The sequence below is a fragment of the Dendrobates tinctorius genome, unplaced genomic scaffold (assembly GCF_039654945.1).
Source record: "Dendrobates tinctorius isolate UK_male_01 unplaced genomic scaffold, ASM3965494v1 ptg000294l, whole genome shotgun sequence".
In the NCBI taxonomy this organism is placed as follows: domain Eukaryota; kingdom Metazoa; phylum Chordata; class Amphibia; order Anura; family Dendrobatidae; genus Dendrobates; species Dendrobates tinctorius.
The window spans coordinates 3,772,797-3,788,800 of NW_027361961.1; the positions used below are offsets into that span (position 1 = coordinate 3,772,797).

General features: G+C 43.5%; 1 protein-coding gene across 3 annotated transcripts in view; it reads left to right on the forward strand.

Annotated features, from left to right (window-relative positions):
* Positions 1 to 13,117, forward strand: part of LOC141072994 (uncharacterized) — a 115,794-nt gene extending 102,677 nt beyond the window's left edge. For all 3 annotated transcript variants that reach the window (XM_073560265.1, XM_073560263.1, XM_073560264.1), the window contains one exon: positions 11,643 to 13,117. In XM_073560265.1, the coding sequence (XP_073416366.1) occupies positions 11,643 to 12,847 (1,205 nt within the window). In that variant the 3' untranslated portion in view covers positions 12,848 to 13,117. The remainder of the gene's footprint in view (positions 1 to 11,642) is intronic.
* Positions 13,118 to 16,004: the final 2,887 nt, after the last annotated feature.

Consider the following 16,004-nt stretch of genomic DNA (forward strand, 5'->3'; position numbering starts at 1 on the left):
ATTTTGCGTCCCAAAAATCGGAATAAAAAGCGATCAAAAAAGTCACGTGCCTGAAAATGGTACCTATAAAAACGTCAACTCATCCTGCAAAAAATAAGACCTCACATGACTCTGTGGGTCAAAATACGTAAAAATTATAGCTCTCAAAATGTGGTGATGCAAAAACTGTTTTTACAATAAAAAGCGTCTTTTAGCGTGTGACAGCTGCCAAACATAAAAACCCACTATAAATAGTAAATCAAATCCCCCTTTATCACCTCCTTAGGGAAAAATAATAAAATTAAAAAAATGTATTTATTTCCATTTTCCTGTTAGGGCTAGGGTTAGGGCAGAGATTAGGGTTGAGTTAGAATTGGGGAGTTTCCACTGTTTAGGCACATCAGGGCCTCTCCAAACGCAACATGGTGTCTGATCTCAATTCCAGCTAATTCTGCTTTGAAAAAGTCAAACAGTGCTCCTTCCCTTCCAATCTCTGGCATGCACCCAAATAGTGGTTTACCCGCACATATGGGGTATCAGCCTACTCAGGACAAATTGCACAACAACTTTTGGGGTCCAATTTCTCCTGTTTCCCTTGGGAAAATAAAAAATTGGGGCAAAAATAATATATTATTTTTGTGGAAAAAAATATAATTATTTTTATGGCTCCACCTTATAAACCTCTGTGAAGCACTTGGTTCAAAGTGCTCACCACACATCTAGATAAGTTCCTTGAGGGTGTCTAGTTTTCAAAATGGGGTCACTTATGGGAGGATTTCCTCAGTTTAGGCACATCAGGGGCTCTCCAAACATGACATGACACCCGCAGACCATTCCATCAAAGTCTGCATTCCAAAACGTCACCACTTCCCTTCCAAGCCCCGATGTGTGCCCATACAGTAGTTGTCTCCCACATATGTGGTATCAGCGTACTCAGGACAAATTGGACAACAACTTTTGGGATCCAATTTTTCCTGTAACCCTTGGGAAAACAAAAAAAATTGGGGACTAAAAGATCATGTTTGTGGAAAAAATTTGACTTTTTTATTTTCATGCCCGGGCATTATAAACTTCTGTGAAGCACTTGGGGGTTCAAAGTTCTCACCACACATCTAGATAAGTTCCTTGGGGGGGTCTAGTTTCCAAAATGGGGTCATTTGTGGGGGGTTTCCACTGTTTAAGCACATCAGGGGCTCTCCAAAAGTGACATGGCATCCGATCTCAATTCCAGACAATTTTGTGTTGAAAAAGTCAAACGGCGCTCCTTCCCTTTCGAGCTCTGCCATGCGTCGAAACAATGGTTACTCCCCACATATCAAGTATCAGCGTACTCAGGACAAATTGCACAATAACTTTTGCAGTCGAATTTCTCCTGTTACCCTTGGTAAAATAAAAAAAATTGGACCTGAATTAATTTTTTTGTGAAAAAAAAAAAGTTAAATGTTTATTTTGTTTTAAACATTCAAAAAATTCCTATGAAGCGACTGAAGGGTTAATGAACTTCTTAAATTTGGTTTTGAGTACCGTCAGGGTGCAGTTTTTGGAATGGTGTCACTTTTGGGTATTTTCTACCCTATAGACCCCTCAAAGTGACTTCAAATGTGATGTGGTCCCTAAAAAAAAAAATGGTGTTGTAAAAATGAGAAATTGCTGGTCAAATTTTAACCCTTATAACCTCCTAAACAAAAAAAATTTTGGTTCCAATATTGTGCTGATGTAAAGTAAAAATGTGGGAAATGTTACTTAAGTTTTTGTGTGCCATATCTCTGTGAATTTTTATGCCCTTAAATCAAAGTTGGAAAATTGCGAAGTTTTCCAAATTTTCGCCAAATTTCCGTTTTTTTCATAAATAAATGCAAGTTATATTAGTTAAATTTTACCACTAACATAAAGTACAATATGTCACAAGAAAAACAATGTCAGAATAACCGGGATCCATGGAAGCATTTCAGAGTTATTACCTTATAAAGGGACAATGTAATTGTAAAAATTGGCCTGGTCATTAATAATAATAATAATAATAATAATAATAAATTTTATTTATATAGCGCCGACATATTCCGCAGCACTTTACATTTCAGAGGGGATTTGTACAGACAGTACAGCATAACAATAATCACATAGATCATAACCGATACCAAGAGGAATGAGGGCCCTGCTCGCAAGCTTACAATCTATGAGGAAAGAGGTAGACACGAAAGGTGGGTGGTAACAGTTGCCCTGATTGTATGGACCAGCCATAATGTTAAGTGTGTAACAGTACAGACACAAAGGGCTAATAGATGCATAAAGCATGTGGGAACATGATGCGGGGAACATGGTTATGGTAAAACTTTTGGCTGTGCCACACAGGGATAGATTAGGTTAATGTGTTGAGGCGATAGGCCAGTCTGAATAAATGCGTTTTCAGGGCACGCTTAAAATTGTGGGGATTGGGGACTAATCGTATTGACCTGGGAAGTGCATTCCAAAGAATTGGCGCAGCACGTGTAAAGTCTTGGAGACGGGAGTGGCAGGTTCTGATAACTGAGGATGCTAACCTCAGGTCATCAGCAGAACGGAGGGCGCGGGTAGGGTGGTATACTGAATCAAGGGAGGAGATGTAGGGTGGTGCTGAGCCATGGAGGGCTTTGTGGGTGAGGGTAATAAGTTTATACTGAATTCTGGTCATTAGCATGCAAACCACCCTTGGGGGTAAAGGGGTTATAGTTGGAACTGGACTCTGTCTCCTTATATTCTAAAATGAAAGAAGTTTCTCTGTGACTAAGGGAGGCCTCTGACAACCAGGCAAGTGAGACAGTGGGACTGTGTATATGTGGTGTGAGTAGCCAGTGCGCGCTAAAGCAAAAACCATTGTGGGCCACTACTACGGCCCTGGCTGCCGCTTACATCAGTATGATCACTGCACCCCTAGATGAATTCATTGAGAGGTGTAGTTCGTAAAATGGGGTCACTTATGGGGGATTCTGCTATTTTGGCACCTCATGGGCTCTCCCAGTGGGTCATGGCACCTGCAAATCATAACAGTAAAATCTGGCGTTCCTTCCCTTTTGAGCTCTGCCATGCGCCCAAACACTGGTTTACTCCCACATATGGGGTATCCGCGTACTCAGGACAAATTGCACAATATCTTTTTGGGTCCAATTTCTTCTGTTACCCTTGGGAAAATAAAAAATTTGGGGTGAAAAGATAATTTTTGTGGAAAAAATATGATTTTTTTTATTTTTACAGCTCTACGTTATAAACTTCTGTGAAGCACTTGGGGTTTCAAAGTGCTCACCACACATCTAGATAAGTTCCTTGGGGCGGGTTAGTTTCCAAAATGGTGTCACTTGTGGGGGGTTCCACTGCTTAGACACATCAGGGGCTCTCCAAACACATCATGGCGTCCAATCTTAATTCCAGCCAATTTTGCATTGAAAAGTCAAACGGCGTTCCTTCACTTCCGAGCTCTGCCATGCGCCCAAACAGTGGTTTACCTGCACATATGGGTAATCAGCCTACTAAGGACATATTGCACAACAACTTTAGGGGTCAAATTTCTCCTGTTACCCTTGGTAAAATAAAAAAAAAAATGGTTCTGAAGTAATTTTTTTGTGGAAAAAACTTAAATGTTCATTTTTTCTTTTTACATTACAAATATTCCTGCAAAGCACCTGACGGATGAATAAACTTCTTGAATGTGGTTCTGAGCACCTTCATGGGTGCAGTTTTTAGAATGGTGTCACTTTGGGGTATTTTCTATCATATAGACCCCTCAAAGTGACTTCAAATGTGATGTGGTCCCTAAAAAATAAAATGATGTTGTAAAAATGAGAAATCGGTGTTTAACTTTTAACCCTTATAACTTCCTAACAAAAGAAAAATTTGGTTCCAAAATTGTGCTGATGTAAAGTAAACATGTGGGAAATGTTAATTAAGTATTTTGTATGACATATCTCTGTGATATAAGGGCATGAAAATTCAAGGTTGGAAAATTGAAAAATTTTCAAAATTTTTGCCAAATTTCCATTTTTCACAAATAAACACAAGTCATAGCAAAGATATTTTAGCGCTATCATGAAGTACTATATGTCACAAAAAAAAACAAAGTCAGAATCACTGGGATCCATGGAAGCGTTCCAGAGTTATTACCTCATAAAGGGACAGTGGTCAGAATTGTAAAAATTGGCCCGGTCATTAACATGCAAACCACCCTCGGGGGTAAAGGGGTTAATTACGGTAACTGCAAATACAAGTTACTGTGGGTCTTAGCAGCAAATTAAAAATCTATAACTTACTACTTCTTATAAACTGATATAATCAGTGTTTATATGCAGTGGGAGTTTTTAAAAGCTGTGTTCTACAGTACGAGCCGAAGCGATGAGGTTACAGAAATCTCACGCAAACACTTGGTTTTTTTCTGACCAAATTTGAGAACGGCAGCGTTGTTTAGTCTGCAGCATGTCACTTCTTTCAGCGTTTTTCACTGTTTCGCCCCATAGAAAGTTATGAGAAAGTGCAAAAGTGCTGCAAACTATGCAATAACTGTTTTTGCAGCATTTTTTAAGAATTTTTGGGAAATAAAAACAACTTTATTAAACAAGTTATGTAGACAAAGCACACGTATAATCCACACCCAATAAAATGAAGCAAATGAAGGCAGCAAAACACGCGTTTTGAACACAGTAGTATTACTGCCAAGAGAGCAGGTTTTGACTTCAGAAACAAAACGTTGCGCGTGAACATAGCCTTAAGGAGATTTATGATCATCCAATTGGCTCGCGCCCCCCCCCCCCCCAGCAGTCCCAGTTTCTTATGTGGCCCCTTTGAAAAATAAATTGCCCACCCCTGCTCTAGATTATACAGGCCTCATCCGCACTAAAAATACTTTTTTTGTACGTTACTAACGTGATACAGAAGGGGTGATCTCAGTTTGAAATGGTTTTTGAACATCTAGTCAGTGTTATACAGGCCTCATAGGCAGGCCCCAAAAAATTGTCGGTTACTGATGTCATACAGTAGGGGTCATCTCACTTTGAAATTTTTGGAGCAGATCTTCTTTGTCATACAGGCCTCATCCACAATGAAACAATTCTTTCTTCTGTGAGTAAAGTGATTCATCACACCATATTTCACCTTCTCATTTTGTGTCGCTGAAATCCAGCTGTGTGCAGAGGTTGTGAAGAGTTAAAAATCTAATTTTTAGTTGCTAATAGTGTGCTCCTAACACACTATTGAAGCAACATGTCTGGGGAAAAAATGAGACCATGGTGGAAGGGGGAATAGTCTTGATGTTCGAAGTGTATGTGGGGTAGGTGTTAATGTTTCTGAAAGCACTAGTGAACCAACAATGTGATATCCTATCCAAAGACACTGACAACCTATTTTACTGGATGTTGAAGATGGAAATGAGTTGTCATACAAAGCTCTGCTGATGAAGGATCCAAACAGAAAGTACTTGGAAAGATTTATTGTGAAGGTTTTTAAACTTGTTTCGAGGTCATACAGGAGCTCTTCATCAGGACAAAAACCTAGGTGTCCAAGACTTGGTGTCTACTGCTTTAGTTCTTCATTCAATGATGTGTACTAGTTTAGTTATCCACACCAAGCAGTTTAGTACTTTAGTTCTCCATCCCGTTGTCTAGTAGTTTAGTTATCCACCTTATGGTGTGTAGTCGTTTATTTCTCCATCCCCAAGCTCCCTGCAAGACTTGGGAACTGCAAGACTTGTGTAGCAGCCCCTTCCCCGATAGCCACCATAGTCGCCCAGTGCCCAGTCATCGAGAGAACACAGATAAGGAGGGTTTGTGGATAATCTGCACTGCTGGTATCCCATATAATAAATCCAAATCCAGAAAAAGTACATGAGATTATTCTTTAGTCTACGCGTTTTGAAATACAACAGACTTCTACATCAGGACAAGAAAAAGGCTTTTCCTGTCCTGATGAAGTCTGTAGCACTTTGAAACGCGTAGACTAAATGAAGAATAACCGCATGTACTTTCTGTCTATATTTGGATTTATTATATGGGATACCAGCAGCACAGATTATCCACAAACCCTCCTTATTTGTGTTTTCCGGGTTTGAAGACCCCCCCCCCTTGGACCTGCAGCAGCTGGATGTATAAGTGATTGGGTTGTGTATACACATTTCAATCAGGATAGTATAACCTTATTTAAACACCTTTATATCCCTTGGATAAAACCCTATTGCACTGTCTTTTTCCTCCTAGTTTTCTTCTGTCATTGAGATGTAACTCCCCTGTCCATGCTTGCTGGTCCAGGTGTCACTGTTGAAATGCACCCTGGAAGACATCGAATTTTTCAGGGAGTGGGTCATGTTGTCTGCGACTTGCTGCTGTAAGCGCAGGCACATCTTTCTTAGAGAAGTAATGGTGACTGGGCAGCTAGTACTGGGGGACAGCGATGGCCATCAGCTTTTGGAAACAATCTGTATCCACAAGGCGGAGAGGCTGCATTTCCGTGGCCAACAGACTGGAGTGGCCATGCAATAATCACAGAAATCACAGGCCGTGAGTCATGCAGAAACAAGCGCTGTGATCTTTGTAGAGAGTAACTCTCAGCTGATCCCTATCTTCCAAACAATGATGTGATTTAGAAACAAATCATCCAAGGAGGCCGCAGGCTGTTCACAGTAATTAGTTCTCTGAAAAATCTGAAATTAAGGAAAGAGAGCGCACATAGGGCGATAAGTGATTTTTTTTTGGGGGGTGACCATACACGGTTAGTGCACTCACCTTTACAGGTTGTGAACAGTCACAACCCCTTGCAGAACGTGAAAGGAACCAGTGGTCGCTGCAGACTCCCGTAGATACCAATGTCACAAAGGAGGAAGAAAAAGACCGGGTTTTTCAATGTATCCGCGCTGACCACACAAGGACAGAAATATTCTTCATAGCTTTATTGTGCCGACGCATTTCGTGGCAGATCTGCCACTTCCTCAGGGCCAAAGAATTCTTTTGCCCTGAGGAAGTGGCAGATCTGCCACAAATGCGTCGGCACAATAAAGCTATGAAGAATATTTCTGTCCTTGTGTGGTCAGCGCGGATACATTGAAAAACCCTGTCTTTTTCTTCCTCCTTTGTGACAATAGTTCTCTGAAAAGTAATAGTGAGTGTACGACTTATCCACCTCCAGATTAGAACACATGGAATATGTGTATATCCAGCCGTTTGATTTTTATTAAGTTGCCTAATAATTCTGCACTGTAATAATTACCTGCACAAACAGATATCCTCCTAAGATAGCCAAAAAAAAAAAACCACTCCAACTTCCAAAAATATTAAGCTTTGATATCTGAGTCTTTTGGGTTGATTGAGAACATAGTTGTTATTCAATAATAAAAAGAATCCTCTCAAATACAACTTGCCTAATAATTCTGCACACGGTGTATTTTTGCTTAAATTGTTTGATTATATTAAACTTGGTAACTTTTGACTGTTTTATATGAACTACTGACTTGTAAAGCTATGCGGAATGTTTGCGATTATATAAATAAAGGTTGTTGTTATTAGTAGATTGAAGATGGTGAAATTTAAGCTCTTAACTTTGCCATGTGTAGGAGGAAATAATATTTTATGTGAGCACAACTGCTCAAACGAGGGTTCGCTGCTGTGCTGACACAGGGTGGAGTAGGGTGAACACAACAAGCTGCTGGTCTGTGAAAGCTGGACTGTGAAAGAGGTGCAGGCGGAGATGTTACGGTGAAATGAGCAAGAAGGGGTGTGCATGGTATCTAAGATCAGTCAAAAACAGCAGACATGCCCACTTCCGTATCTGCTGACAGGCTTTCAGTCACCCCCAAATGTAGGAGGTAAACAAGTGGAGGTTCTGTAGCAAGAGACCTGTGTGACAACACTTGCCATGGTGAGGGAGGAGGAAGAATCGGAAGATGCGGCTGATGGGGTGGACGATAATTGACAAGGCCCGCTAGTCTGCATTTTAGCACAGTGACATTCCCAGATTAACGCATGTTGATCGCACATGTGCCAGTTCATGAATGTAGTACTCAAATTATTTCACTATTTTTAAACTCTGTAGTTTTTAAAAAAGTTGACAGATAACATGATTTTTTTTAGATTGTTGTCGGCCTGAAAAAAATCACCCAAGGTAGGCAACTGCAGAACCGCGAACGCTGCTGTCCACTTCCTGAGTTGGGGCTCAGGATGCATTCGTTGTCGTGGTTGCATAACTCTGTGTTTACCTAACCTCCTCGTCTTCCTCCTCCTCTGCTGAGCTACTCAGCTGCATTCCTCTGGGTTTACACCAAGCGTGATCTACAACTTCATTGTCATCCTCTCTGTTCTCCCACTCCTCGCCCTGAGAGTCACCCTCTTCCTATTCCTGCCCTGACAGCACAGTACAGTCCTTGGGTGCCTCAAGTTTCTGAGTCTCTTCACAAATGGATCACCTTCACTTAATGGGGTAAACCTCTGTTGACAAGGCTTTGGATTCTGCTCAGACTCAACTTCGTCTGGCTTTGGATCAAAGTGAGAATAATTTGGCCATCAGTGCAGATGATTTCTTCCTCTTGACTTTGTGAATCTTTGGAGTACACTTCAAAAGCCCATGGCATTCAATATATGAACAGATCTGCAGACTCAGCCATCTGTGGTTCCCAACAGTCAGTTGGGCGGTTGTAGAGTTGTGACGTGGGGGAAAACAAGAGTAATTGGGATGCCACCTCTGAGGACTGTACTGTGTGATGTTAAGGTGAAGGAAAAGGAGCAGAGGCCACTTGATGCAACACTTGCCATCTGTTGGAGCACATGTTCTTTATGGCCTTCATCTACAAAGCGTATCACTGTACAGCTGCTAAAGGAAGGGAGTGGAGTAGCCCATCCAGTAATAGAAGTTGCAAAAATGCTGCACAAATGCTCACTGCAGCAAAACAAACCGATTTTTCTTCCCTCATATCATACCTGTCTCAAAACCCTAAACAGCTATTCAGCACTTTCAGTTCTCTTCTCCGTCCACCAGCTCCCTCTCCCTGTCCTCTCATCTCAGCTGAAGACTTAGGCCTGTTTCACACCTCCGTTTTTTGACGTCAGTCAAAATCCGCCAATTTTCGAAAAAACAGATCTGCCAAAAAAGGGGCGGATCCGTTTTTTCCCCATAGACTTACATTAGCGGCGGATCTTGACTGACGGTCGTCCGTCCCACCTGTTTTTGGCGGATCCATCAAAATTTTAGTGTCTCCCGGGTGGATGGGATGGACTCTGCAACATTTTTTCCGAGTGACGGTCCGCTAATTTCTATTGCGCATGCCCGGCAGATTCGCTGGAGCAGGGCTTTTAACCCCTGAATGGCATTCCGGAACAGCCGTGCAAAGAAAAAAAAATTCTCTCTCCTTTCCAGGCCGTGGTTCCTTTAAATTTCCCCTCCAGCGGATCCGTACACAACACGGATCCTGTAGCATCCGTTTAGCCTATGATGGAGGCGGATCCGTTTTTAACCGCTCTGGCGGATTTGCCTCCTGTCAAAATAACAAATGTGAAACAGGCCTTAGTCTCACCACCTTTGAACTTGACACAATAACATCCCACGTCATTCCAAACCTTATCACAGTCTTCATCTCAAGCCTAACCCAGCTCTTCAACCTGCTACTAACAAATGATGTCTTCCCTCCGTATTGAAACATACCTTGATCACACCCATCCTCAAAAAGCCCACCCTTAACCCATCCTCTGTCTAGCTGTTGCCCCATATCATTTCTTCCCTATGCCTCCAAACTACTGGAATGACACGTTCATTTTGAACTGTCCTTCCACCTCTCCTCTTGCTCCCTCTTCAACTGCTTACAATCTGACTTCAGACTGCCCCATTCCACTGAAACTGCCCTGACTAAAGTTACCAACGACCTACTGATGCCAAGTGAAAGCGACACAAGTTTTTTCTTCTTCTGGACCTGGCATCTGTCTTTGACACAGTGAACCATTCTCTCTTACTACAGATTTTGTGATCTGTTGATATTACAGACATAGGCCTTTTTTGGATCTCTTGATGCCTAACAGATAGGACATTCAGTGTCTCCCACACACACGCCACCTCCTCAACTCGCCCCCTATGTAATAGAGTCCAACAAGGTTCAGTTGTAGAACCAGGCACTATGCTTAGGGTGCACCCTGCCTCTTAAAGGGACCAACCACCCACGTCAACCTAAGGTTTTCCCAGCCTATAGCTGGATGACACCTTCTATTTAAGGCTTCTCCTGCAATATGGAGATGCCTGAGCTACGTTGTTAGTTTGCCTTGCATGCTTGCTAGTTGTCATTTTTCCCAAGTCCACCCATCTGCTTGTGCCCATCTGCTCGTACCTGTTTGTTCTCTTATGTCCATCAGCTGGTCCAGCCTGCATCTGCCAGTGCTTTTCTGTTCCTCAGCCGGTACCATCTGCACCCGTGGTTCCAGTGTCCCTACAGTGCCTGCCTGCATTCGTCATCCCTCCTTCAGGCCGTAGCAGACTACCCGCTGTAGGGGGTCAACTGCCACCTTTTGTAGGTCAGCCATGGAGTAGCACCTGGTGCCACCTCCTTGTCCATTCTTGGGTCTCAGTTTTCGCCTGCTGCCACTTATCCAAGTTGGGATTTGGTAGGCCACTTAGTTATGCCCCTCCAGGCTTTCAGAGGGAAACGGCACAGTGCTTCCACCACCTTGCCTGTTACAGTGTACATCTGCTGGGTTGGCTGTAGTGGAAGAGTTGTTGGTCCCTGCTATACTAGTTCTACTCTTTTGCAATTGATGCCACTTTGTTGGTGTCTGCCACTAATTTTTGTAAATGTGTTCCCATGTCTCCTCCATTACCAGCATTGCCTGCAGAATAAATAAGGTTGCGCCTGGTGACCGAAGCAGATGTCGCAGGAGAAGATCACAGAGAAGATGGGACACACTATGTGCAGAAGACTTAATGTGACAAAAGGGCAGAAAACTAGAGCAGTAGAAATTCCCATAAAGTGATGCCATTTTGGGGATTATAACTGTGAATTAATTAATCTTTAGAAGTAGGGAATATTTTGACTCCAAAGACACTTTACAGATATTAGCATTCAGTGGATGTTGGAGAGTGAAAATTGCACACTGCCATTTTATTACCCAACACATTGTGCCCAGATTGTGCCTCGGGAGACACACATACCATAAATTAAGAGGGTTCTTCTCACTATACTAATGCTAAATTCATGGATGCTAAATGTGGTTTGGGCGCAATTCAAGGCTCAGAAGCAGGGGAAGATTTGACTTTGGAAGAGCGGATATTCCTGGATTGGTTTATGGAAGCCATGTTGCTTTTCAAGAGCCTTTGAGCCACTAATATTGTAGAAACCTCCTTTTTTCCACTGACAGATGATGGACCTGAGTGGGTGACTTGTTCTTTGTGAGCTGAGTTGAAGGTTTTTATTGGTATTATTTTCGCCGACATAACATTGTTTGGTGGTTTTTAATTCCATATTTGGGAGGCAGAATGAACAAACAGATGAACATCATGCTCTACTGGTTCATCCTATTAAGTTTTCTATTAGACTGTAAACTGTCATTGTCTTGGTGAATAATTCAATATTTTTGCATAACTTGCTATTTTTACTGACCGTTTAAGTAGAAATGTTCAAAAATATAAAATTTAAGGATTTTTTATTCAAAAATAAATATTGGTTTTATTCTTGGCAGATGACTGCATCAGGAGATCAGAGGGACTTCTGACATGTTCAATTTTTAAATCAGATGATCTTGAGATCCCACAGGATACAATTGAAGTGAATGCCATTACTCCAGATATATCATCATCCCTTCACAGCAAAGATCTGTCATCTGATCCTTTGAAACAGGTTCTGTCTTTGGATTCATTACCGACTACTCAGGAAACTCAAAGTCACAAAATAGGAATTCAAAAACGGACTGCTCCTAAAGCAAAGAAAACATTTTCAGTTTCAGAATGTGGAAATAGTTTTCCCGTTGAAAAGTCTTTTCTTAAACATCAAAAAATTCACACAGCGAAGAATAGCTTTTCTTGCTCCAAGTGTGGTAAATGGTTTAACCAGAAAGCGCATCTTGATAGCCACCAGAGAACCCATACAATGGACAAGTCTTTTTCATGTTCAGAATGTTGTAAATGTTTTAGCCAGAAATCAGAATTTGTTAGGCACCAAATACTACACACAGGGGCGAAGCCTTTTTCATGTTCAGAATGTGGGAAATGTTTTAACACGAAAGCGCTACTTAATAGCCACTGGAGAACTCACACAGGGGAGAAGCCTTTTTCATGTTCAGAATGTGGGAAATGTTATAACAGGAAAGTGCTACTTGTTAGCCACTGGAGAACTCACACAGGGGAGAAGCCTTTTTCATGTTCAGAATGTGGAAAATATTTTCGAGATAAATCAACTCTTTTTAAACATCAGAGAACTCACACAGGGGAGAAGCCTTTTTTATGTTCAGAATGTGGGAAATGTTTTAGCTTAAAAATTGACCTTGATAGGCACGTGAGAACCCACACAGGGGAGAAGCCTTTTTCATGTTCAGAATGTAAGAAATGTTTCCGCGATAAATCAGCTCTTTTTAAGCATCAGAGAACTCACACAGGGGAGAAGCCTTTTTTATGTTCAGAATGTGGGAAATGTTTTAACAGGAAAGCGCATCTTGATTGCCACTGGAGAACTCACACAGGGGAGAAGCCTTTTTCATGTTCAGAATGTAGGAAATGTTTTAGCTATAAAGTGGGCCTTGATAGGCACATGAAAACCCACACAGGGGAGCAGCCTTTTTCATGCTCAGAATGTGGGAAATATTTTAGATATAAATCAGTTCTTTTTACACATCAAATAACACACACAGGGGAGATGCCTGGACATAAAGTTAATTGTATTAAAATGTAACGGTGTCTTTCACTAACTCAGATTGGTATCTATTAGAAGACTTAAGCAGTAATTTGGGTAGACTTAAATGTCATTAAGTAATCACATCAGAAAGTTTACAGACAGGATATTGGTTGATCAATGTGTGACAGGTAGAGTTATGGACATATGGTGATAGGTTATTTTTGCTTGGGTAATTTCAATTTGTTTGACGCAACCTTATGTACGTTTTGTATGTATAAATTACGCTTGTAGCTATTGCACTTTATACAATGGTCTTTATGTTGTATTCGTTATAAATTCAATAAAAAAGAAGTTTAACAAGAAAAAAATGTAACTTCAAATCTCGGAGAGACAGAAGGGTCTGGGAGTATAAACTCATGACAACCTTTGACACACTCAGTGCACGAATTAATGTATCACTTGGATTTATGTCTTTTTACATCAATTAAGGAATTTGCTCAGACATTGTGGAGGCATCACAAGACAGAACCAGACCCCAATCAAAGGACAATAAAACTTTCATGCTCCTTATCTATGAACTGGGCCATTATTTACGGCCACAACTGTTTATGCCTCTTCCATAATGATACTTCTGCTTCACGTCACTTGTCTTATCTATTGCATTATTTCTGTACCCTGTTGTGTATAAATATGTGACTCTTCAGATTTTGTATTATTCTATACCTCACAAAGAGACTTAAGTAGTCTTGAAAACTTGCAATTTGTTACTATATTTTTAGTTAAAGGTATCAACAACTGAGGACTCTCAATTCTAAATATTTTTTTATCTGCTTGCTAACACTGTTCAAAGATCTTTCCTGTATCTCAATGAGTGAAGATAAATCAGAGGAAATAGACATATAACTGTGTATGTAATCTATGATGGTATGAAAACACAGAGACCCCTGTAGTCTCTTTACTTGATGTAAAACTTTCATCCTTTTTGACACCTCTGCCTTATGCAGGAATGATATGATGAGACTGCAGATATTGTGACACAATCTCTGTGGGGTTAATTACCAGGCCCGGATTGGCAATATAACCAACCGGGCATTTTCCCGCTGGGCCGCTGTCACGTGGGCCGCTTGCCAGCTGCTGCGGCCACTGTTGCTCCTGCCGCCGGCCCTCTGCGGGCATGGCAGTGATAGTTTCAAGTTCCTCCCGCACTGCAGGCAGATAAGCCGCCACGCCCTAGCATGAGATGAGACCCCCTCCCCCCCGCAGCCACTCACAGTGTCGCACTCGCTTGCCTGCTCGCTCTGTTCGCAGGACCTGTGATGAGGTCACAGGAGGGGAGGAGTCAGGGGGTCACATGATCAGGAGCCTTTGTCCAGACCCCCAATCATGTCACCCCTGACTCCGCCCCTCCTGTGACCTCATCACAGGTCCTGCGCGCTCAGCCTTGCCTCTACCGTCTGCAAGACTCTGCTTTGCTGTTGTCATGGTGCTGGTTGAGGTAAGTATGTGTGGGGTCAGGATTTACAGTGTGGATGTAGCAGAGCTGTGTGTATGAGGTGTACGGAGCGGAGCCGTGTGTACGAGGTGTACGGAGCGGAGCCGTGTGTACGAGGTGTACAGAGCGGAGCCGTGTGTACGAGGTGTACAGAGCGGAGCCGTGTGTGTAAGAGGTGTACGGAGCGGAGCCGTGTGTGTAAGAGGTGTACGGAGCGGAGCCGTGTGTGTAAGAGGTGTACGGAGCGGAGCCGTGTGTACGAGGTGTACGGAGCGGAGCCGTGTGTACGAGGTGTACGGAGAGGAGCCGTGTGTACGAGGTGTACGGAGCGGAGCCTTGTGTGTACGAGGTGTATGGAGAGGAGCCGTGTGTGTACGAGGTGTACGGAGCGGAGCCGTGTGTGCACGAGGTGTACGGAGCGGAGCCGTGTGTACGAGGTGTACGGAGCGGAGCCGTGTGTGTACGAGGTGTACGGCGCGGAGCCGTGTGTACGAGGTGTACGGAGCGGAGCCGTAGGTGTACGAGGTGTACGGAGCGGAGCCGCGTGTGTACGAGGTGTACGGAGCGGAGCCGCGTGTGTACGAGGTGTACGGAGCGGAGCCGCGTGTGTACGAGGTGTACGGAGCGGAGCCGTGTGTACGAGGTGTACGGAGAGGAGCTGCGCGTGTACGAGGTGTACGGAGAGGAGCTGCGCGTGTACGAGGTGTACGGAGAGGAGCTGCGCGTGTACGAGGTGTACGGAGTGGAGCCGTGTGTACGAGGTGTGCGGAGCCGTGTGTACGAGGTGTACGGAGAGGAGCTGCGCGTGTACGAGGTGTACGGAGCGGAGCCGCGTGTACGAGGTGTACGGAGAGGAGCTGCGCGTGTACGAGGTGTACGGAGAGGAGCCGCGCATGTACGAGGTGTACGGAGAGGAGCCGCGTGTACGAGGTGTACGGAGAGGAGCCGCGTGTACGAGGTGTACGGAGCGGAGCCGTAGGTGTACGAGGTGTACGGAGCGGAGCCGCGTGTGTACGAGGTGTACGGAGCGGAGCCGCGTGTGTACGAGGTGTACGGAGCGGAGCCGTGTGTACGAGGTGGACGGAGCGGAGCCGTGTGTACGAGGTGGACGGAGTGGAGCCGTGTGTGTATGGAGTGGAGCCATATGTGTACGGGATGTACGGAGAGGAGCCAAGTGTGTACAAAGCATACAAAGCGGGCTTTTCCCACGGACACAGGAGTACACGGCGGAGCCCCGAGGAGCATTTTAAAACACACACATGACGTTCCACCTGAAGTGATGTGCTGGAAGCTGACCGGAAATGAGATAATTTCTTGAGGAGATTGTGACGGAACCAGGAATGCTTCAGATCCATCACCCTGTCGTCCTCCGACAGCGCAGACAGCAGGATCGCCTTGGAATCGGGGATGTCGGCCATGTGAGCGGATCATGATAGGTCCTGCACCGGGATGCTCAGGTGGGCACTACAATGGGAGCCGGGCTGCTATAGTATCTTTATAGAATCTATCTTTATTTCTTTCTCTCTCTGTTCTTTCTTTCTCTAATCTTTCTTTCTCTCACTGTTCTTTCTTTCTCTCTCTGTTCTTTCATTCTTTCCCTTCTTTCTCTCTCTGTTTTCTCTCTTCCTTAGTGCCAGTCAGTGTGCCCATAATGCCAGCCACTGTGCTCTCAGTACCAGTCAGTGTGATCAGCAGTGCTAAATGGGTGCGATTAGGTGTGGA